Here is an 18,375-nt window from a genome sequence, read left to right as displayed (position 1 = left end):
AATACACTATACAAACATAACTATCCACCATTATTTGAGAGGCTAAAAAATGACCTCCAGAGCTGGAACGAATACCAGATATCTTGGTTAGGAAGAATAGCCACAATCAAAATGAATATCCTACCAAGACTCCTGTATTATTTCCAGACTCTTCCTATAGATATTCCAATGCCGGAGCTTAAAAACATACAAAACAGAATTTTCCAATTTATCTGGCAAAATAAAAGACCCAGGGTAGCTAGATCTATTATGCTAGCACCAAAAGATTGCGGAGGCTTGGCAGTCCCGGATATCATTAAATACTATTTGGCGGCCCAACTCAAACAAGCAATAATTTGGAACAATGATCCAGCCACCAGTTGCTGGGTGGGACTTGAGTCTACTTATACAAGACCTCTCTCTCTCCCGGCTGCTATGTGGACCGAGAGGGGAGGAGAGACCTTCTTGGAAACATTAAAACTGGGAGCAATGAAATGTACATGGCGGATATGGTCTAGAAATAAAAATAAATATGGTCTGACAGCCAGTCCAACACTACTAACCCCTATATTCTATAACCCTGAATTCTCCCCAGGCTGGCTTCCACAGAGACTCAATAAATTTAAGACGTTAAAGTTGATGGTAGCTGACGACTTTGTAGATAACGGTATAATTCTACCACTCCAAGCGCTGGAGAAGAAACACAAAATCATAAATATACCAGTGTTTGGTTACCTCCAAATTAAGCATTACCTGCAATCAGTCTCCAAAGATTCGGCATTCAAAGATTTAACAAATTTTGAAAGACTGTGTAGGAAAGGATATTACTGTAAAGGACTGATTTCGGAGATATATCTGGGTCTGGCGCGATCAGCGGGTTGTTCCCAACATAGCTATATGATCAAATGGGCAGAAGATTTGAATACAGAGATCGATAGAGAAGACTGGGAGGACATTTGGGAGGTAGCTGCAAAAACGTCAATCTGTACCACTATCAAAGAGAATATTTATAAAATTCTATTTCATTGGTACCTAACCCCGAGTAGGCTGGCTAAGATCTTCCCCGGGTTCCCGGATTTGTGCTGGAGGGGATGCGGGCAAAAAGGAGATATGGTTCATATTTGGTGGAGTTGCCCAAAAATTCAGATATTCTGGGTCATGATACAAAGATTGATCAGAGAGTACTTGGGGGTGGAGGTTGAGGTGGAACCGCTGACCATGGTGCTGGCCAAACCAATAGATGAATTAGGAACGGCAGAAAGTAAGATGATCACTCATGTACTGACAGCTGCCCGCTGTGCTATTGCGGCTGACTGGAAAAAGGTGAATGCGCCTTCTAGGCAGACTGTCTTACGGAGACTAAGGGAAATAAAGATGATGGAGCTCCTCACAGCACAGTTGAACCAGAAAACTGACAAATTTCACAAAATTTGGGAAATATGGCCAGGAAACTAGGGAAATATATATAAATATATATCATTTATATAAATAAATACAGAAATACCAGACAAATGGGCTCGTCCTACCCCCCCCCCCCTTCCACCCCTCCCACCCTTCTTTTTCTTCTTTTCTACGTTCTTCTCTATCCTTTGTTAAGCTCATGAGAGACGCGTGTTATATCAATTATTTTATTTCAGATGACGAACTGTTAATGCTCTTTGTTGTATGGACAATATATTTGTTATGTCTCTCTAAAACAATAAAAATAAATTGAAAAAAAAAAAAAAAAAAAAAAAAAAAAGGACAAACAAAATACAAAAAAACACAAACTCCTATGCGTTTCAGGCTCTAAGAGCCCTTTCTCAAGGGGGATAGTTGGGACTGTGAGTTAAGCTCCTTAATATAGCCCCTCCTGTGCAAATGAAATGTAGCTGGAATGGATAATCATTAGTTATAAGCAGTGGTTGACAAATCACCAAAAAATCTACTCGCCACACAAAAAAATCTACTCGCCACCTAGTACCAAACGTGTGCTGCTTGGGCCAATATTTACTCGCCCGGGGGTTAAATCCACTCGCCCGGGGCGAGCAAATGTATAGGTTTGTCGAACACTGGTTATAAGTACCTTAATTGCAATCACGATATCACATACATATGATAGAAAGCATCATAAAAGTCAAAGATCTTGATAAAATACAAAAAGCTATATGCATATATTTCTTATAGATTGTATAAATTCAATACTATTGAATATCTGTGGTCAAAAACCTCAGCAGTACAAATCTATAAATGGTGTTGAAAACCCCCCACTATATTGTACAGAATAAAATACATATAACATAAATGTAATGGATACTCTTATATGGTGTAATGAGATAAAGTGAATACAAAGGGAACTGTATACAGAAAAAGAAAATTACAAGAGGTATAATATAATGTTGATGTTAAACAAAAAATCCACATCTAAAAAATCCACATCTTAAAAATACCAGCATCAAAATAGTAAATCATAAAATGAGATTACATATAACAACTAACTATTCATAACATTGTTCTCTTAATATGGGAGATCAAGAAATAGTAGAAATCTAAAAAATCAATAGTATTAAAGAAAATATTTCAGATCCCACTCTGTGTTTAACCCCTTAGGGATCAGTGTATCCAACGTGAAAATCCAGTGAGCCTCTCTGCGGTAGAGCACATTAACTCTATCTCCGCCTGTGTAATGTATTGGAACCTGTTCGATAGCAATACATTTGAAATTGTTAAGAGACCCATCTTGGCATACACTAAAATGTTTGGACACAGGGTGTATCTGATCTTTCTTCAGGATAAGTCTCATATGTTCAAGAATTCTTTGTTTAAACATACGTGTTGTGAGACCTATATATTTCTTTTGGCACCCGCAAATCAGCATGTAAATCCCATATTCTGTCCTACAGTTTATAAACAGAGAAATATTGTGAGATCTAGTATTGTCTGTATTGGTAAACACTTTAGACCGTAAGACATATTTGCAAATTGCATCTCCCGCAAGCAAAACACCCGACTAATTTAGGAAAGAATTATTTTTTAATAATTAATCTATCTTTCTTTATTACACTTGATGCAACCATGTCACTCACCTATGGTTTGTGATCTCTGAAAAACAAACCTAGGTCTGGTTGTGGTAATACTTCTTAGTAGGGGGTCTACGGTCAAAATGGACCAGTGTTTATTCACAATATTTCTGATAGCATCTGCTTGTCTGCTGAATGTTGTGATAAAATAAGGAGTATCTATATTTGAACGATTAACATCATATTTGTCTTTTGTTTTATGATTTCTTGTGTTATTTGGTCTATAGATCTACATATGAGATCATCTCTATTCTGTTGAAGCGCATTTTGATATGCTTCTTGTAAGATATCTTTCCTGTATCCTCTAGCAAGGAAACGGTCAGTTAATTCAATAGATCTCAAATGAAAATCTTCTAAGTTGGAACAATTCCTCCTTAGGCATATGAATTGCCCATAGGGTATACCTTTAAAAAGACCCTGAATATGTCCACTGCTTGCATGCAATAAAGTGTTTTTCGCATTATCTTTACGGAAAATATCCGTATGTACCTGTTGATCAAGACCTACATAAAGTTTCAAACCTAATTAGTGTATGAAGTTGGAGTGGTACTGTGATGTAAAGTGCAAGTTCAATGTATTTAAATTGATGAAGTCAATAAACAAATTCAACTCTTCAACACTACCACTCCAAATGATGAAAAGATCGTTGATGAAGCGACGGTAAAAGTGGATGTGATGTCGAAAAGGATTCCTATCTCCAAACACGTGGGTCGCTTCCCACCAACCCATGAAAAGATTCGCATGGGAAGGTGCGAAGCAAGTGCCCATGGCAGTCCCACGTGTCTGGAGGTAGAAAATCCCTGAAAATAAAAAATAATTATGTGTAAGTAAAAAGTGTATACAATCTAATAAAAAAGCTATGTGTGTCCTATGGGAGTCTGTGTTTGCCATCGCACTCCTGTGGACCTAACGGAGTGAGGGGAGCATTTACCGGACGGACCGGAAGTGTTCACATGCACTACCGGCACTCGGGAGCTCCACAGAGTTGGCGAGAGGAACCGCAGCAGATTTGGAGCCAACGATGCCCACGCTGCTGGCCGGACAACCAGGCAATGACAATGGAGTGCTACAACAGGGATTAACAGAGGTAACATATTTTTTCTCTGGTTTATATTCATCCCATGTAGCGGTGTCCATTGGAACTCCTACATTGCTCAATTTTGATCCCAGGTCACCTCTACAAGCAACAATCTTTGACACCCACGTTTATATTCCCCCTCACTACCTACCTCAGTTGTCCACAACATCATTTACTTTATTTTTTCATTGTGACTCTCTGTTTTGAGCTTTTAGTAGCTTTGCAACAGACAATCTTTATAGCGACTGCTTTCATAGTAAGGAATCTGTTTCAGACCATGTGGGCACGGTAGCACGATTGTAGTGTAATCACACACATTGGTTCAAATCTGCATACTTCTTCCTTGGTTGATGCACCCTCAAACCGACTGAAGAACACAGACTGCTTTATTCTGGAGGTAAAGCTGATAAGCTTTCATCCCTCTGTAGGCAGCCTGTATGAGGAAAGTTGCAGAGCCTTTGTGGAGATAACTTTTTCTCTCGATCCTTCCTTGGATAAGAGCTCTATAGCATTTCTGAATTGTTAGAATACAATGGTGTTGAAAAAACCCCACTATATTGTACAGAATAAAATACATATAACATAAATGTAATGGATACTCTTATATGGTGTAATGAGATAAAGTGAATACAAAGGGAACTGTATACAGAAAAAGAAAATTACAAGAGGTATAATATAATGTTGATGTTAAACAAAAAATCCACATCTAAAAAATCCACATCTTAAAAATACCAGCATCAAAATAGTAAATCATCAAATGAGATTACATATAACAACTAACTATTCATAACATTGTTCTCTTAATATGGGAGATCAAGAAATAGTAGAAATCTAAAAAATCAATAGTATTAAAGAAAATATTTCAGATCCCACTCTGTGTTTAACCCCTTAGGGATCAGTGTATCCAACGTGAAAATCCAGTGAGCCTCTCTGCGGTAGAGCACATTAACTCTATCTCCGCCTCTGTAATGTATTGGAACCTGTTCGATAGCAATACATTTGAAATTGTTAAGAGACCCATCTTGGCATGCACTAAAATGTTTGGACACAGGGTGTATCTGATCTTTCTTCAGGATAAGTCTCATATGTTCAAGAATTCTTTGTTTAAACATACGTGTTGTGAGACCTATATATTTCTTTTGGCACCCGCAAATCAGCATGTAAATCCCATATTCTGTCCTATAGTTTATAAACAGAGAAATATTGTGAGATCTAGTATTGTCTGTATTGGTAAACACTTTAGACCGTAAGACATGCGTCTATTCTGATCTGAGAAAGTTCTAAATGGCAACATAGGGACTTGCCTCTTTCCTGCTCCAAGGCGCTCTGCTTCTTCCAGAGCTGTAACTACAAATATAGGATAACGGATCTGTCGTCTAAATTTAGTATAGGTTGAGATTGATAGACGTATGTCTTTTTTACAACCTCATCTACAATGTAACTACTATGTAAATATGTAACAATCAAACAAAATGCCTAGCTCCTCTCTGAGCACTAACTACACAGTAAACATCTTGCCCCTAAGTATCCTGGGCAGCTACCCCACTTACCAGGTTAAACAAAACTCAGGGCTTGTTACGTCCGTCAGCAGTGAGGTGGAGAAATCAGCGCACTGGTGACGTCATCGGGGGAGGAGCCAACTCGAGTCGCGGCTGTGAGGAGAGGAGTATGACAGCAACCCCAGCTGCTAGTGCCAAGTTCCGGATACTCAAGCTGCGGACGGCATCTTTAAATCAAGCACCAAGACCTGACATACTAATGACCAGTTTTTGAAGAGACCAATTGGGATCAACGATCATACATTGGGACTAGTCAGAATATCACATTTCAGTACTGGTATTATTGACTCTTTGCACCAAGGACTTTGTTCTCTTTTTTCTATTCTTATAATTCTTATTGCGAGTATCTGATTTTACAAAAAACGCAGATAAGTTATGTCAGGATTCTCTTCACTCATAACTTGTTATGAAATACCACACGCTGTACCATCTGCCATCTTTTGTGTGCGCACACTAGGACGGTTTTTCTCTGAGAACAGGACTTGGTGATTTTTTACCATCATATTTATAAAGTGTTTTCTGTTATGATACATGTATTTATAGGTCATATTGGAGGTTTTCTCTTAGCGTACAAAGTATACCTATCTGTTCTATGAAAATAAAGATTTGCTTCATTTTGCTATATAAATCATGACAGTGTGTTCATCCTTATATGGCTTTATGCATACAGTAGGGCCCCGCTCATATGGCGGTTTCCGTTCCAGGGTGCTGCCGAAAAGCGGAACATAGCATTTGCTATGTCCACCGGCGTTTTTACGTGACTCCTGCCCCTTCTGTGCATGCGCAGACTCGGCAGTCCCCCTTCTGCGCATGCGCAAACTCGGCCGCTCCCCCCTTCTGCGCATGCGCGGACTAGGCCGATCCCCCTTCTGCGCATGCGCGAACTCGGCTGCCGTATTGGCGGATCGCCGAGAAGCGAAACGCTGAGAAGTGAGGCCCTACTGTATATATTACATTTATTTTTTCACTGTGCAGGACATCGTCGCTTTTTCTTGTTCTGCTATTTATATTGCTTCTATGTTTGTCCTGGCACCTCAGTGTATTAAATGTATTTAATTTATGTGTACAGGTATATGACACAATATATAATGAGGATTTAGTTGCAGGTCTGATATTTTTTTTTATACTGGTCGCTGATCTCTCTGCCCTATTATACCAACCCCCCCACCCTTATTTCCCTCAGGAGCACGGTATTATCATGGTTAATAGGAGCAATGACATCCGCATCATTGGCACGCTCACTCTGGCACTGCTCCTGGGTATTTCTGTAGCTGGGATGGAGTGGGAAACAAAGGTAAGAACAATATGTACAGGAGGGAACCATTTTGCTGGCTTCTGTGGTAGCGAAAGTGTGAACTGGGATTATTTTGGTAAATGGCAACTCAAAGAGATAGCTCAGTGGTAATGTCCCTGCTTTGAAGTGACTGCGTCAGCTCTTCTTTCTTCTTAGGACCTCCGCAAGTGGCTTCATCTCCTTTCACTTTATTAGGCACCAAAAATTAGATTGTAAGCTCTTCAGGACAGGAGCTCATTGTAACCACAAATGTATATATACAGAGCTAAGTACACTATCATTGTCATATACTCTGTATATTGTATTTTTTTCTATTGGGCGGACGGAGTTGCTTATTGTTAAGAATACTACCTTTGAAATGAATGAACCCAGTTTGAATCCCACGTCAGCTTTCATAACCTTATGACATTTCACAATGCATTGCAGGTTTTAATGGGGTAAATATACAGTACTGTAGGTGATTGATGTTGTTAAAGAAAATCAGACTAGAATAAAGTTCCATGTGCCATCTACAGAAGCTGTATAACGCAGCAGGCAGAAGCTCTAGTTTTCAACTTTTTGTTTTGATTGAAGAACCCTATACTTATATTGTAAAATTCTACGGCACCCCAACCCTCTCTCATAGCACATCTGAGATCAGATGCATTGTAAGGAACCCAAACCCTCTCTGAGGCTAAGGCCCCGCTCCCAGAGTCAGCGCACCCGCACTGCAGACAGGCGGTGCGCTGACATACACAGACCGATATGCGGTCTGTAGAGAGCGGGAGCCAGAGCGGGAGGTGGGCGGGAGTGGGAGGGAGGGGGGCGGGAGTGGGAGGCTTGACAGGGAGGGGGGGCGTGGCTTGAGCGGAGGGACCCGCTACTCTCCCCCCCCCCTCCCTCCACGGACTCGGGCTGGAGCTGGAGCTGCTGAGGGTAAGTTTAAACACACACGCAGGCACTCATACATACACACACAAACACACATACAGGCGTACACTCACGCACTCATACACACACACGCGCGCACACACAGGCAGGCACTCACGCACTCATACACACACACACACACAGACGGAGGCAGGCACTCACGCACTCAGGCACACACATACACACACAGACAGGCACGCACGCACTCAGACACGCACACAGACAGGCACGCACGCACTCAGACACACACACAGACAGGCACTCACCTGCTTTCACTCCACACTCCTCCCCGCTCCCCGAAGCCTCTCCTCCTCCCGAAGCCTCCCCTCCCCATTGGCTCACAGCCACACCACGGGACGCGTCAACGCTAGGAAACACCATTCTCTTGTGTCTCCTAGCGGCTGACGCGCCACAGCGTGTAGTCAGCTATGCCGCCAGGGGGGACCTGGACCGGCTCGCGAGGATTCCCCTGCTGGTGGGGAACTCGCGACATGGCCGCCCGCGCCAACGAGCGCAGCGGGACCGAGGCCTAACAGTGCGTCTGAGATCAGATGCAGTGTAAGGAACTCCAACCCTCTCTAATAGCGTGTCTGAGATCAGATGCATTGTAAGGAACCCCAACCCTCTCTAATAGCGTGTCTGAGATCAGATGCATTGTAAGGAACCCCAACCCTCTCTAATAGCGTGTCTGAGATCAGATGCATTGTAAGGAACCCCAACCCTCTCTAATAGCGTGTCTGAGATCAGATGCATTGTAAGGAACCCCAACCCTTGCTAATAGTTTTTCTGAGATCAGATGCATTGTAAATTCTTCTGTATTTGGTTCAATTTTGAAATGAGCAGAAAAATTACAGGGAACCCCTGTTGAAAAACACTTCTTTAGGGAAACCATGTAAAATGCATAGGATCAGTAACTTGCCCACTGGGTGCTCATTTGCATGTCACCACCCCAAATCCTTGTCTGCAGTGTAAGCACTGTATAGTGTGACGTGACAATGGTGTGAATGAAGCAGGTTTGAGGACCTGTGGAAGACATGCAGATACACTCATGGACATTGTATATTTGCTGCTCTTCGTACAATGGAAGGTTTTGATCATCTATACCCACCAGAAGCTAACTGAAGGTATTCCATACTTTATCTCGTAGGCACAGATCACTTTGCTTGGAGTCCTGCTCATTGCTCTGGGAAACTTTTTCGTAGGAACCTTCATTCCATCCGACGAGGAGAAGAAATCCAGAGGATTCTTTAACTATAGAGGTATTTGCCTGGGCTTAACTTTGTGCAAAGGGCATTGGGGTGTCTGTAACTGTATACAGTTATTCATCCAGGAATAGATATACGTACTCAGTTAAGTGAAATGTGAAAGGGGTGTATTAAACCATTTATTGAATATATAGATGTGGTTAGCCTAACGGTTTTCGGAGCCGTGGACCAACATGCTGAAATCCGCGGCCCCGAAAACAGTGAGTCTTGTGCCCCGGGAGGATTTACCCTGCGGGGTCCATGCTTCTTAATGGTACCCTGCAGCATTAATTCTTCAATTGATGGGCCATCTGCTGGGAGAGAAAACCGATACTAACCTTTTTCAGAGGAGCTGTGCATCTGTCTCCCCGTCTGCAGTGTCTTCCCGCAGCTCTGAAGGTAAGATACAGGGCTGTGTTTCCTTGCCAACCCCCTGGATGACGTAGATGCCCGAATATGGGGCTGTACATCATGAGGGGGAGGCTATATGACCATATTCGGTCATGTACATCATGGGTGCGCGAACTGGGGGGAACAACATTATCTGGGGGGGGGGGCGCCGTGCTTACATAGGCCCAGCGCTCTTCCCCACAACATTGATATAAAATGCGAGGGGAGCGTGCAAGGTCTTTGTAAGTCCCTTTCCTTTCGGAGACCGACGACTTCTGGCGACACATCGCCATGGCAGTGCGGCGTGGCATCAGAAACCAGGGAGCGAGCAGGGAGGTAGAGCAGGCTGGGGGGCGCAGACAAAAAGGTTTGCGCACCCCTGATCTACATCATCAAAGGGGCTGGAGAGGTCATTTAAATAATTGTAATCTAACAGCAGATAAATTCCTATGAAACCTTTATATTAAAATCCCGCTCCTTTCAAACACCCCCTCCAACTGTCACCAAATGGTTCGTGTCATAGACTGAGCTATACATGACATCACAGGAGGTGACAGTGGGACAGCAGAGAGATGCAGAACACTGAACAGCGCAGCACACAGAGGGAACCATGAAGGTCATTACTTGGGATTATTTAACTGAATTATTTTATTGACATTAAGTCCTTACTTGATATATTTAACAAACAGAGTTAATACCTGGCATGAAACCACTCAGATTGCAGTTTTTCTTGGGTTGTAGCTGCCTCTAACTATTTCAATGTGTTCACTTACAGCCTCCATCTTTGTAGAAAATTTGAGCCCCGATTTCCGAGACGGTGAAAGCTTCTTCTCCATTTTTTCAATCTTCTTCCCGGCAGCCACAGGCATTCTGGCTGGAGCTAATATTTCAGGAGATCTGAAGGTGACTTAAAAAATAAGCTAGAGTTTGACTGGAGAAAAAGGCAGAATGATGACACAGAGGTACAGAATTTGAATCACATAACTACTCCCTAACTTCAAATAAGCGATCACTATTACGCCTCCATAATTGTTCCCTAAGCTCTATTTATCCACTCTCTTTACCTCCCGTAACTCCTATCACTCCATATCACCACTCTCTATAACTTTTCTATAGCGCCTCCTATTGCTCCATATAACTGCTTCCTATAACTCCTCCTATTGCTCTATAAGGCCAGGTCCCCGCTGGCTACTGCAGCGCCCGCTGTGGCGGACGCTGCAGGGACAAGAGCCGCCCCACAATGGGGCCGAGCCCGCTGCGAGGGGGAAGGGGGGGGGGTGCTGCGCTGCACCGAGAGAAACTCCTGCTCTCAAGAAAATTGAGATAAGGAGTCGCAATGGAGGGCTAAGCCACGCCCCCTGGTGGTTCAGCCAATGAGGACGAACTGCCGGGTGACATCATGGCCGCGGCCCCGTCACTCCCCAGTCACGCCCCCCTGTCTTTTCCCCTGCAGCTCTCTGCAAACCGGGGAATTCGGCTTCACGCGCCACCAGCCTCGCAGGTGCGTGTGCAGCACAGGCAGCAGGGCCGCAGCTTAAAACTGCTCCCGATAACTCATCCTATTGCCCCATATATCCACTCCCTATAACTCCTCCTATTGCCCCATATAACAACTCCCTATAACTCCTCCTATTGCTCCATATAACCTCTCTGTACAACTCCCCCTACCACTCCCTGTAAGTCCTCTCTAAGCTGAGAGTGGGGGGATGGCTTAGCAGTTTCGCAGTACCTACGGGCCTTGACTGAAGGGGAGCACGGACCCAGTCACTTAGAATCCCCCATGCAGTCGGCGAGGGAAGCCTGGCAGATGAGTATGAATGTTGTGCCGAACTTCAGGTGTTGGCTAAGGAATCCGCCAGGCCCAGGACAGCTACCCGGGATCTCCCTCCTGTTGGCAGCCCTGTTCAGAGGCCTTGAAGAAAAGGCAGTTGTACTTAATTTCTAAACAAACAAAAGCAATCAAATCTATTGTTATAAATGGCAGTTCTTGTTATGCGCCTGTGAATGACAAGTCCATGAAGACAGTTCTCCCTCCATGAGAGAGGTTAGAGGAACCTTCTGCGGGTGCTGTAGTGTTAGGACTTGCAAAAAGATGGGATTCCGTGGCGTGGTTTGCAAGCTTAAAATGCTTTCAAAAAAGAATTCAACTAAATGACCCTCACTTAGGAAAAGAAAAACAGTATTTAACTATATTATTTGTCACATTGGATATAGCACTTAGGCTTTTTGTATTTTGTTATATTTTCTAGCAATTGGTTCACGGTGTAATAAAAGATGGGAGCCACTTGTTTACTGCAATTAAATTGTGAAATGCTTTACAAATGTATGTTTTTGCCCAGCTACAAGGGGGGGGGGGTACCTTAAACTCAAAACTAGTGTTCTCAATAGATGACATTACAGTGTACAGAGATTCAAAGCCTCACAAGTCTCTTCGACACTGTCATGATAGAGAGGATTTGGCCCTGGATTAAAGGGGTTACACCCCATTTGGCCACCCTCTACTCTCACCTGGGAAGCAAGGGGTTAACTGGACTGAGGTCCAGTAATGTGTTTTTGCCTTGCTTCAGCAGCCAAATGTTTATTCCCCTGTAGAAATGTATTGTGTTATCCTGGTGTTTGCACTCCCACATACACTAGGGTTGATGCGGGAGGGAAGGGGTTAATGTTAGTTTAGTGATTATAGCCCTTTGTTCCCTTTTCCCGCCTTTTCAGGCTCCATTTTGCAGCCTTCCATAGGCCGCCATTGTAGCTCCATGCGTTCCAATGGCAGAAGTAGCGGTTTTGGACCTGTTTTCCAGCGACGACCAGCAGGTGGCATCCGAGAGGAGGAGCGGCGGTTTCCCATTGTAAGTCAATGGGCTCATTGACTTCAATGGAGATTCCTCAACGCCGGCCTCGAGGAACAGGTTGGCAGCCATCCAAACCGCAGACCGCAAAAGCGGGTACAATGTCTTCGAAAAGAGTTTAATCACTTTGGTCAAGTTCAAAGACAATTGGCGTGGGAATCTTAAGTTCTAGGGCCCCTGGGAATAAAATTCTTTTTGCCCCGAGCCCCTAGGGACCCCCACACACGACCCCCACCGGGTCCGGGAATGAGGGACCCCCGTAAAGGGTCAAGCAGAGAAGGAGGGTCGCACCATTGAATCTAATGGCGGCGTGCGCCATGCATTGTCTATGGCGGCGCCGGCCATTGATTCCAATGGGGAAAAGCCGCGTGGCGCAAAAACGACTAAGTGTAAAATGCTGAAAAATGAATGTCCATATCTCCGGTTCTGGAATGACCAGAGGGATGGGATTTGGGTGGCATGTAGCCAAGGTTCCGGCTTTAATGCGTGCACCTTCCCAGCCCTCTCAGACCAACCAGACGGAGTGTGGACGAATGTAAAGATTTGTGGATTTTCTCATAGACTTCAATGGCGGCAGTTTCTCCATTGAAAGTCTATGGCGGGAAACTCCATTGACTACAACGGCGGAGTTGCTCCATTGAAACCCATGGCGGCGGAGCCAGTTGTTTTCAATGGGGATTTAGTGAAAAGCTGAGATTTCTTTTTAGCTGAGATTTTTATAATAAAATATGAAACGGTTTATGTGGTATTCGTATAACTCCGGTTCCGAAGGTCGCAACGGGCTGAAACTTGGACCCTATACTGTACCACATCCGGCATTAAGGTCTGGAAAGTTTGGACCCGCTGGACCTACCAGAACCGGGTATTTTAATATGTGTAGGTATTAAAGTGTATCTGGGATTTTGGATCTGCTCTGAAAAATGCAGACTCCATCTGCTATGCTAAATAGGGGAGGAAGGGCATCCTGAGGAATTAACATAGCCCGGTGATCAAAAGCTAACTGTCCTGATTGTTTATACTAAGGGCAGGAACAAAGGGACTGAGTGTTTTTAAGTGTCGGTCTTCACACTTACAAGGGAAGCCAAAATCTCCTTCAAAGAGATTTTTCTAGCCAGCTCGGCGCCTTGGTTGTAAGAGAGGGGGTTGAAATGGTATTTAAACCAGAGTCAACCCTTACTCAAATGTCTTCATGCATGGTCTTCATGATCTTCATGTATTGTCGTGATGTCTACATCTGAACCTGAATTATGGAAGAAATGGCCCATCCTGTATCCTGGTGGCTTTCTTGTCCTAACCTTTAAGTAAGTGCTATATTTTGTTTGTTATTTGTATATCTTGTTGTGTTCACCTTTTTCAAGGAATAAATTATATTTTATCATATCTAAGCCTCGTCCAGTTCAACCCAGTTATATTTTTGGTGGTGTATTATTATAGCCTGTCACAAAGCTCCCGTCATAGACACATACAAAGCTTTCCAAACCTCACAGGTCTCTTTCTTCCTGTGTACAGAGATTTCCAAAACTCGCAGGTCTCTTGATGTGTATTTTCCTCCAATAATACAAGAAGACCTGTGAGATTTGGAAAGCTCTGTACACATACAGTCTGAAGCACTTCTTCCCTTTGTGTTATTTATATCTTATTATTTATATGATTGTAACTATTACTGCTGTGAAGCGCTATGTACATTAATGGCGCTATACAAATAAAGTCATACACACGGATAAGAGATCTATGAGGCTTGGAAAGCTCTGTAGTCTATCATTTAATCTATTAGAATTGTCATGATGGTATTTGGAAAGGTTTGTACAACCTGCAAAGAAACCAACTGTACATTGCAGGACTACTACAGATGCTGGAACCGTAAACTATGCCTTTAACGTTATACATGTTTAATCTCCTTTTAGGATCCACAAACCTCTATTCCCAAAGGCACAATGTTGGCTATTGTATTATCAACAGTTACGTACCTGGCTGTAGCTGTGGCTGCAGGTATTTCTTACTCATTTTTTTTCACCGGTTTGCAACTTATGATTTGGAAAATGAAAACTATACATTTTACTTTATTTGTTAACATATTTTGATAACTGAGACCCTGTGGGTCTCTTTAACTGTATGTGTATGTTCTTATTGCAAAAAGTATTCAGAAATTTGGATGGAAGCAATTTTTATTTAAAGAGTCAAGTTTAGGGCGTATTTCCCTGTCTGCAAATTTAGGGCTATATTTACTAAGCAGTGATATGCCATAAGATATTTTCTGGGGCCAGAACACACCTAATTGCCCACTCTAGTGAGAGGGCCATTAGGTGTCTTCCGGTGCCAGAAGGTGTCTTATGGAACAGCACCGCTTCGTAAATACGACCTTTGGTGTTGTGGTTACAAGGGCCCATCAGAGAACAAGGAAAGGAGGGAATACAGGCAGAGGATTGTGATGTGAGGCGAGTATTAACAGGCAGTCACAGGAGGAGAGTATTAACCTTTACAAGAATCTGGCGCTTGTCTTCAAACTAAGAGGGCTTTGAATTCAGAGACCAGTATGGGAAAGGGGCCAATCTCTCCTAATGCCAATGTGTACAGATAGCAGTGTCATGTGTAAGGCCGTGCTTATAGTGCCGGCGACGGTGACGCGAATTCGCCCAAAAACAAAAGCATTGCCGTCGCCGCTTGCGCTTATAGTGCGCGACGTCGCGAAAACCCGACGCCTGCAAAATTAGATTTTTCAAGGGCCGTCGCGTCACATGACGGCCCTTTAACTAATCAAATTGCGGGAATCCCGCGAAACCGCCGACCGGCGAAACATAACTTTCGCCGGTGGCGACGGGTGACGCACCGTGTCGTCGTTGGCGGCACTATAGGCAAAGCCTAAGGGGACAAAACCTCCAAAGACCAAAGTGTAATACTGGTAAGGACATTTTAAGAGGTTCATGCTGGATTATTTATACATTTTTTTTTATACCTGTGAACGGTTGAACCTGGAATTTGGAATACGCACTTAAAAACAGCGGGGTTTTCTAAGCAGCCACTTGGCACATTTATTACAGTGAGGACAAAAACCAACAAAAAATAAAATAACAAATTATCCTGATTAAGGGCATTACACAGGCGCTAGCTTATACAGAGAGCGTTACTTCAACTCAAATGAATTGCGAGAGGGTTTTCTGGTCTGCCTGCTCCACACTAACTTTTTATACCCAGAAGCTCCTCCCACAGGGTAATTGGATGTATCCAGATCTCCAAGGGGAAGTCTAACTTTCCAGAATCAGAATTAATAACTCCCCAAAACATTACAAAATACAAAACACATCCATGGATACGTATACATTCATAGGTAAAAATAAGCAAAGCATAAAACATTCGGGAATTTCTGTAATAATTCCCTTCCAACAACCACCCCTTAACTACTGTAAATTCAGAGGAATTGACTATTCCAGGACCAGGATGATATAGTTAGAACAGGCAGCAGTTCCTTAAGAACAATTGCTGCTCAAATTGCCACAGAAATGCTGCAAGAATGAAACCCCAAAAACCTTCCCCCAGGTAAATCACTCTTACCGGTTACTGCTAGGGTTGCCAAGTGACTTCTCCAAACATACTGTACATAATGGTGAAAGGTGCAATGCGCTTGACACCCACACACACCTCTCTCCACTCCATGCTGTTTCCTCCTCTTCTTGGCCCAACCCTCAGGCTCCTGATACCTCCAGATTGGCTGCATTACCCAGCAGCAGCGAGTCAGGATAGAGGATCAAATTCTAGTGACTGCAAGGATTTTGGTAACGCCGTCGCGTCCCCTATAAGCGCATGCGACAGCATCAATACAATTGTTTTGAAGCCACGTCAATGTCGCCGGCACTATAAGCGCAGCCTTAGAGTAAATAAACAATTATAACAAAAAAAAAGAGGCAAATCCCATAAGACAAGATTCACAGGAACTCAATAACGGGCATTCAAGTGGGCGTGGGGGGGGTAAAAAAGATGTATCAAATTTATTAAATATGCAATTGATGGTAGAACAAACAAGACAAACTATAATAAAAACACTAAAAAACACGTAAGTGGAGCGTCCCCAAAGAAATCGTCACAACAGTAATATAAATGAAATAGTGTAAAGTACCCTAACAAATGTCATAATAATAGGGTGTCAAGTGACAAAAGAGTACCTCAGATAATATATAGGACCCGTGAGTTACACAGGTAAGGGAAAAAACTGCAGCAAACCGGAGAATCAGTGTAGATCCTGGCGAAGCCTGGGTTTGGCGAAACGCGGCGTTGTGTGTTTCTTCTGACCGTTTCCCCGCCTCAACAGTCAGCTGTGCCGTCAACTGTGCCCTGGTGGAGCTGTGTTGTATGCCGCGGACCCGGCGTATGGATTCTATTTTGTCCAAGCAGTGTACCATGAATGTCCCAGCATTCACTTCTGTTTGCTGCATGCAGCACACTACGGATGTCTAAAGGATCTTCACTGATTCTCCGGTTTGCTGCAGTTTTTTCCCTTCATCTCTGGGAACTGCAGGGACTTACCTGTGTTACTCACGGGTCCACGTAAGATTCATGCAGTGTGCGGGACTTATTTATAACAGTGCTGGCACTGACTGGACATCACAGTGAGTGGGTTTATTGGCATTGCATCTCATCCCAGGCTATGTTTAAAAGCTGTGTTTAAAGCAGCATGCACTGGCTTAAGGGTTTAACCATGCAATGTGGTCTTGAGACAAAAGGTGGCACTGTGTGCTCATTTGCATGTCATTTCCCAGAATCCCTTGCTGCAGTGGTAGCACTGTATGCTAGGAGATAATGGTGAAAACCAGGGTTGCAGACCCTTCTAAGACATGTGAATGTGCTAACAAGTAATATTTTTATATGATATATATATATCTGCTTTTTACATCCTTCTTACCTTTATCCAGCTGGATGTGCAGATATTCCATTTTTCAGAAGAGATCATTCATTAACGCCTCCTGGACTCTAGGGATCACTGTGAGGTTTTAGTACCTTTAGTATCATCTGAGGTACTCTTTTGTCACTTGACACCCTCTTATTATGACATTTGTTAGGGTGCTTTACAGTATTTAATTTATATTACTGTTGTGAAGATTTCTTTGGGGACGGTCCACTTGCGTGTTTTTTAGTGTTTTTATTATAGTTTATTGAAAGGGTTACTTTTTGACTTTGGTAGGAATCACTTCACTCAACCTAGTGATTTGGACAGCACTGGTTTAGCACTCTCCGAAACACAGACAAATACGAGCTCGGGAAGAGAGGAGTCCGACAACAGGTCTGCTGCTTCCACACTTCAAAGTTTATTCAGTTGTGCCCCAACATTTATACAAAAAACTAAGGGTATGTTAATACATAACATATCATGTTTAGCAATGAGAAATAACAAGTTTCTGGAGAGGTTATGTATCTGTGTCTTTGGACAAAGCATTAGTAAAACATTACATCTTGCTTGTGTTTGACCAGCAGTTTCTACTTCTACATTTCAAAGAGAAATACAGGGAATGTTTCTCAAGAACATGCAGCTGTATTGTCTGGGACACATTACTGCTCTTGTGCTATTGTATAAAAACAAACTGAGAACAACAGAAGTAAATAAAGATTACAATTAGCATAGTGAGTTAATTCTCTCAGTACTGGAACAGCCGGTGGAAGAAAGATAAAGCTAGCAGATAATATTCACCCTTTCAATCCCTGAGACTTGTAGAGCTGACATATAATTTTAACCCCTTCAATGCCCTCCTTTTGTTCTAAAAGAACAACCATTTGACCAAACCCATTTATTATTCTGCTCACCACTCAGGAGAGGAAAAACTCCTGGGGGAAGAAACTTCCAAAAGATCATGGGCTTGCAGAAACCTATCTCTTACTAGGTATCTCATGTGACGATTAGAGATGAATATATGGGTGGTCTGAGAGAACCGCAAAGGTTGGCATCTCTCCCTACTATGGTGGGTGACATATACATTTATATATGTGTATGTCTCTGTGTGTTGCATATAACAGGCAGTTAGTCCCGGAAT

General features: G+C 43.1%; 1 protein-coding gene across 2 annotated transcripts in view; it reads left to right on the top strand.

Annotated features, from left to right (window-relative positions):
• LOC142501593 (solute carrier family 12 member 2-like) overlaps nucleotides 1-18,375 on the top strand; it is a 155,114-nt gene that overhangs the window by 64,246 nt on the left and 72,493 nt on the right. For both annotated transcript variants that reach the window (XM_075611663.1, XM_075611662.1), the window contains 4 exons: nucleotides 6,859-6,969; nucleotides 9,026-9,137; nucleotides 10,288-10,415; nucleotides 14,263-14,347. In XM_075611663.1, the coding sequence (XP_075467778.1) occupies nucleotides 6,859-6,969; nucleotides 9,026-9,137; nucleotides 10,288-10,415; nucleotides 14,263-14,347 (436 nt within the window). The remainder of the gene's footprint in view (nucleotides 1-6,858; nucleotides 6,970-9,025; nucleotides 9,138-10,287; nucleotides 10,416-14,262; nucleotides 14,348-18,375) is intronic.

Source organism: Ascaphus truei, chromosome 8 (assembly GCF_040206685.1).
Source record: "Ascaphus truei isolate aAscTru1 chromosome 8, aAscTru1.hap1, whole genome shotgun sequence".
NCBI lineage: Eukaryota > Metazoa > Chordata > Amphibia > Anura > Ascaphidae > Ascaphus > Ascaphus truei.
This window is presented reverse-complemented; position numbering and strand designations above follow the sequence as displayed.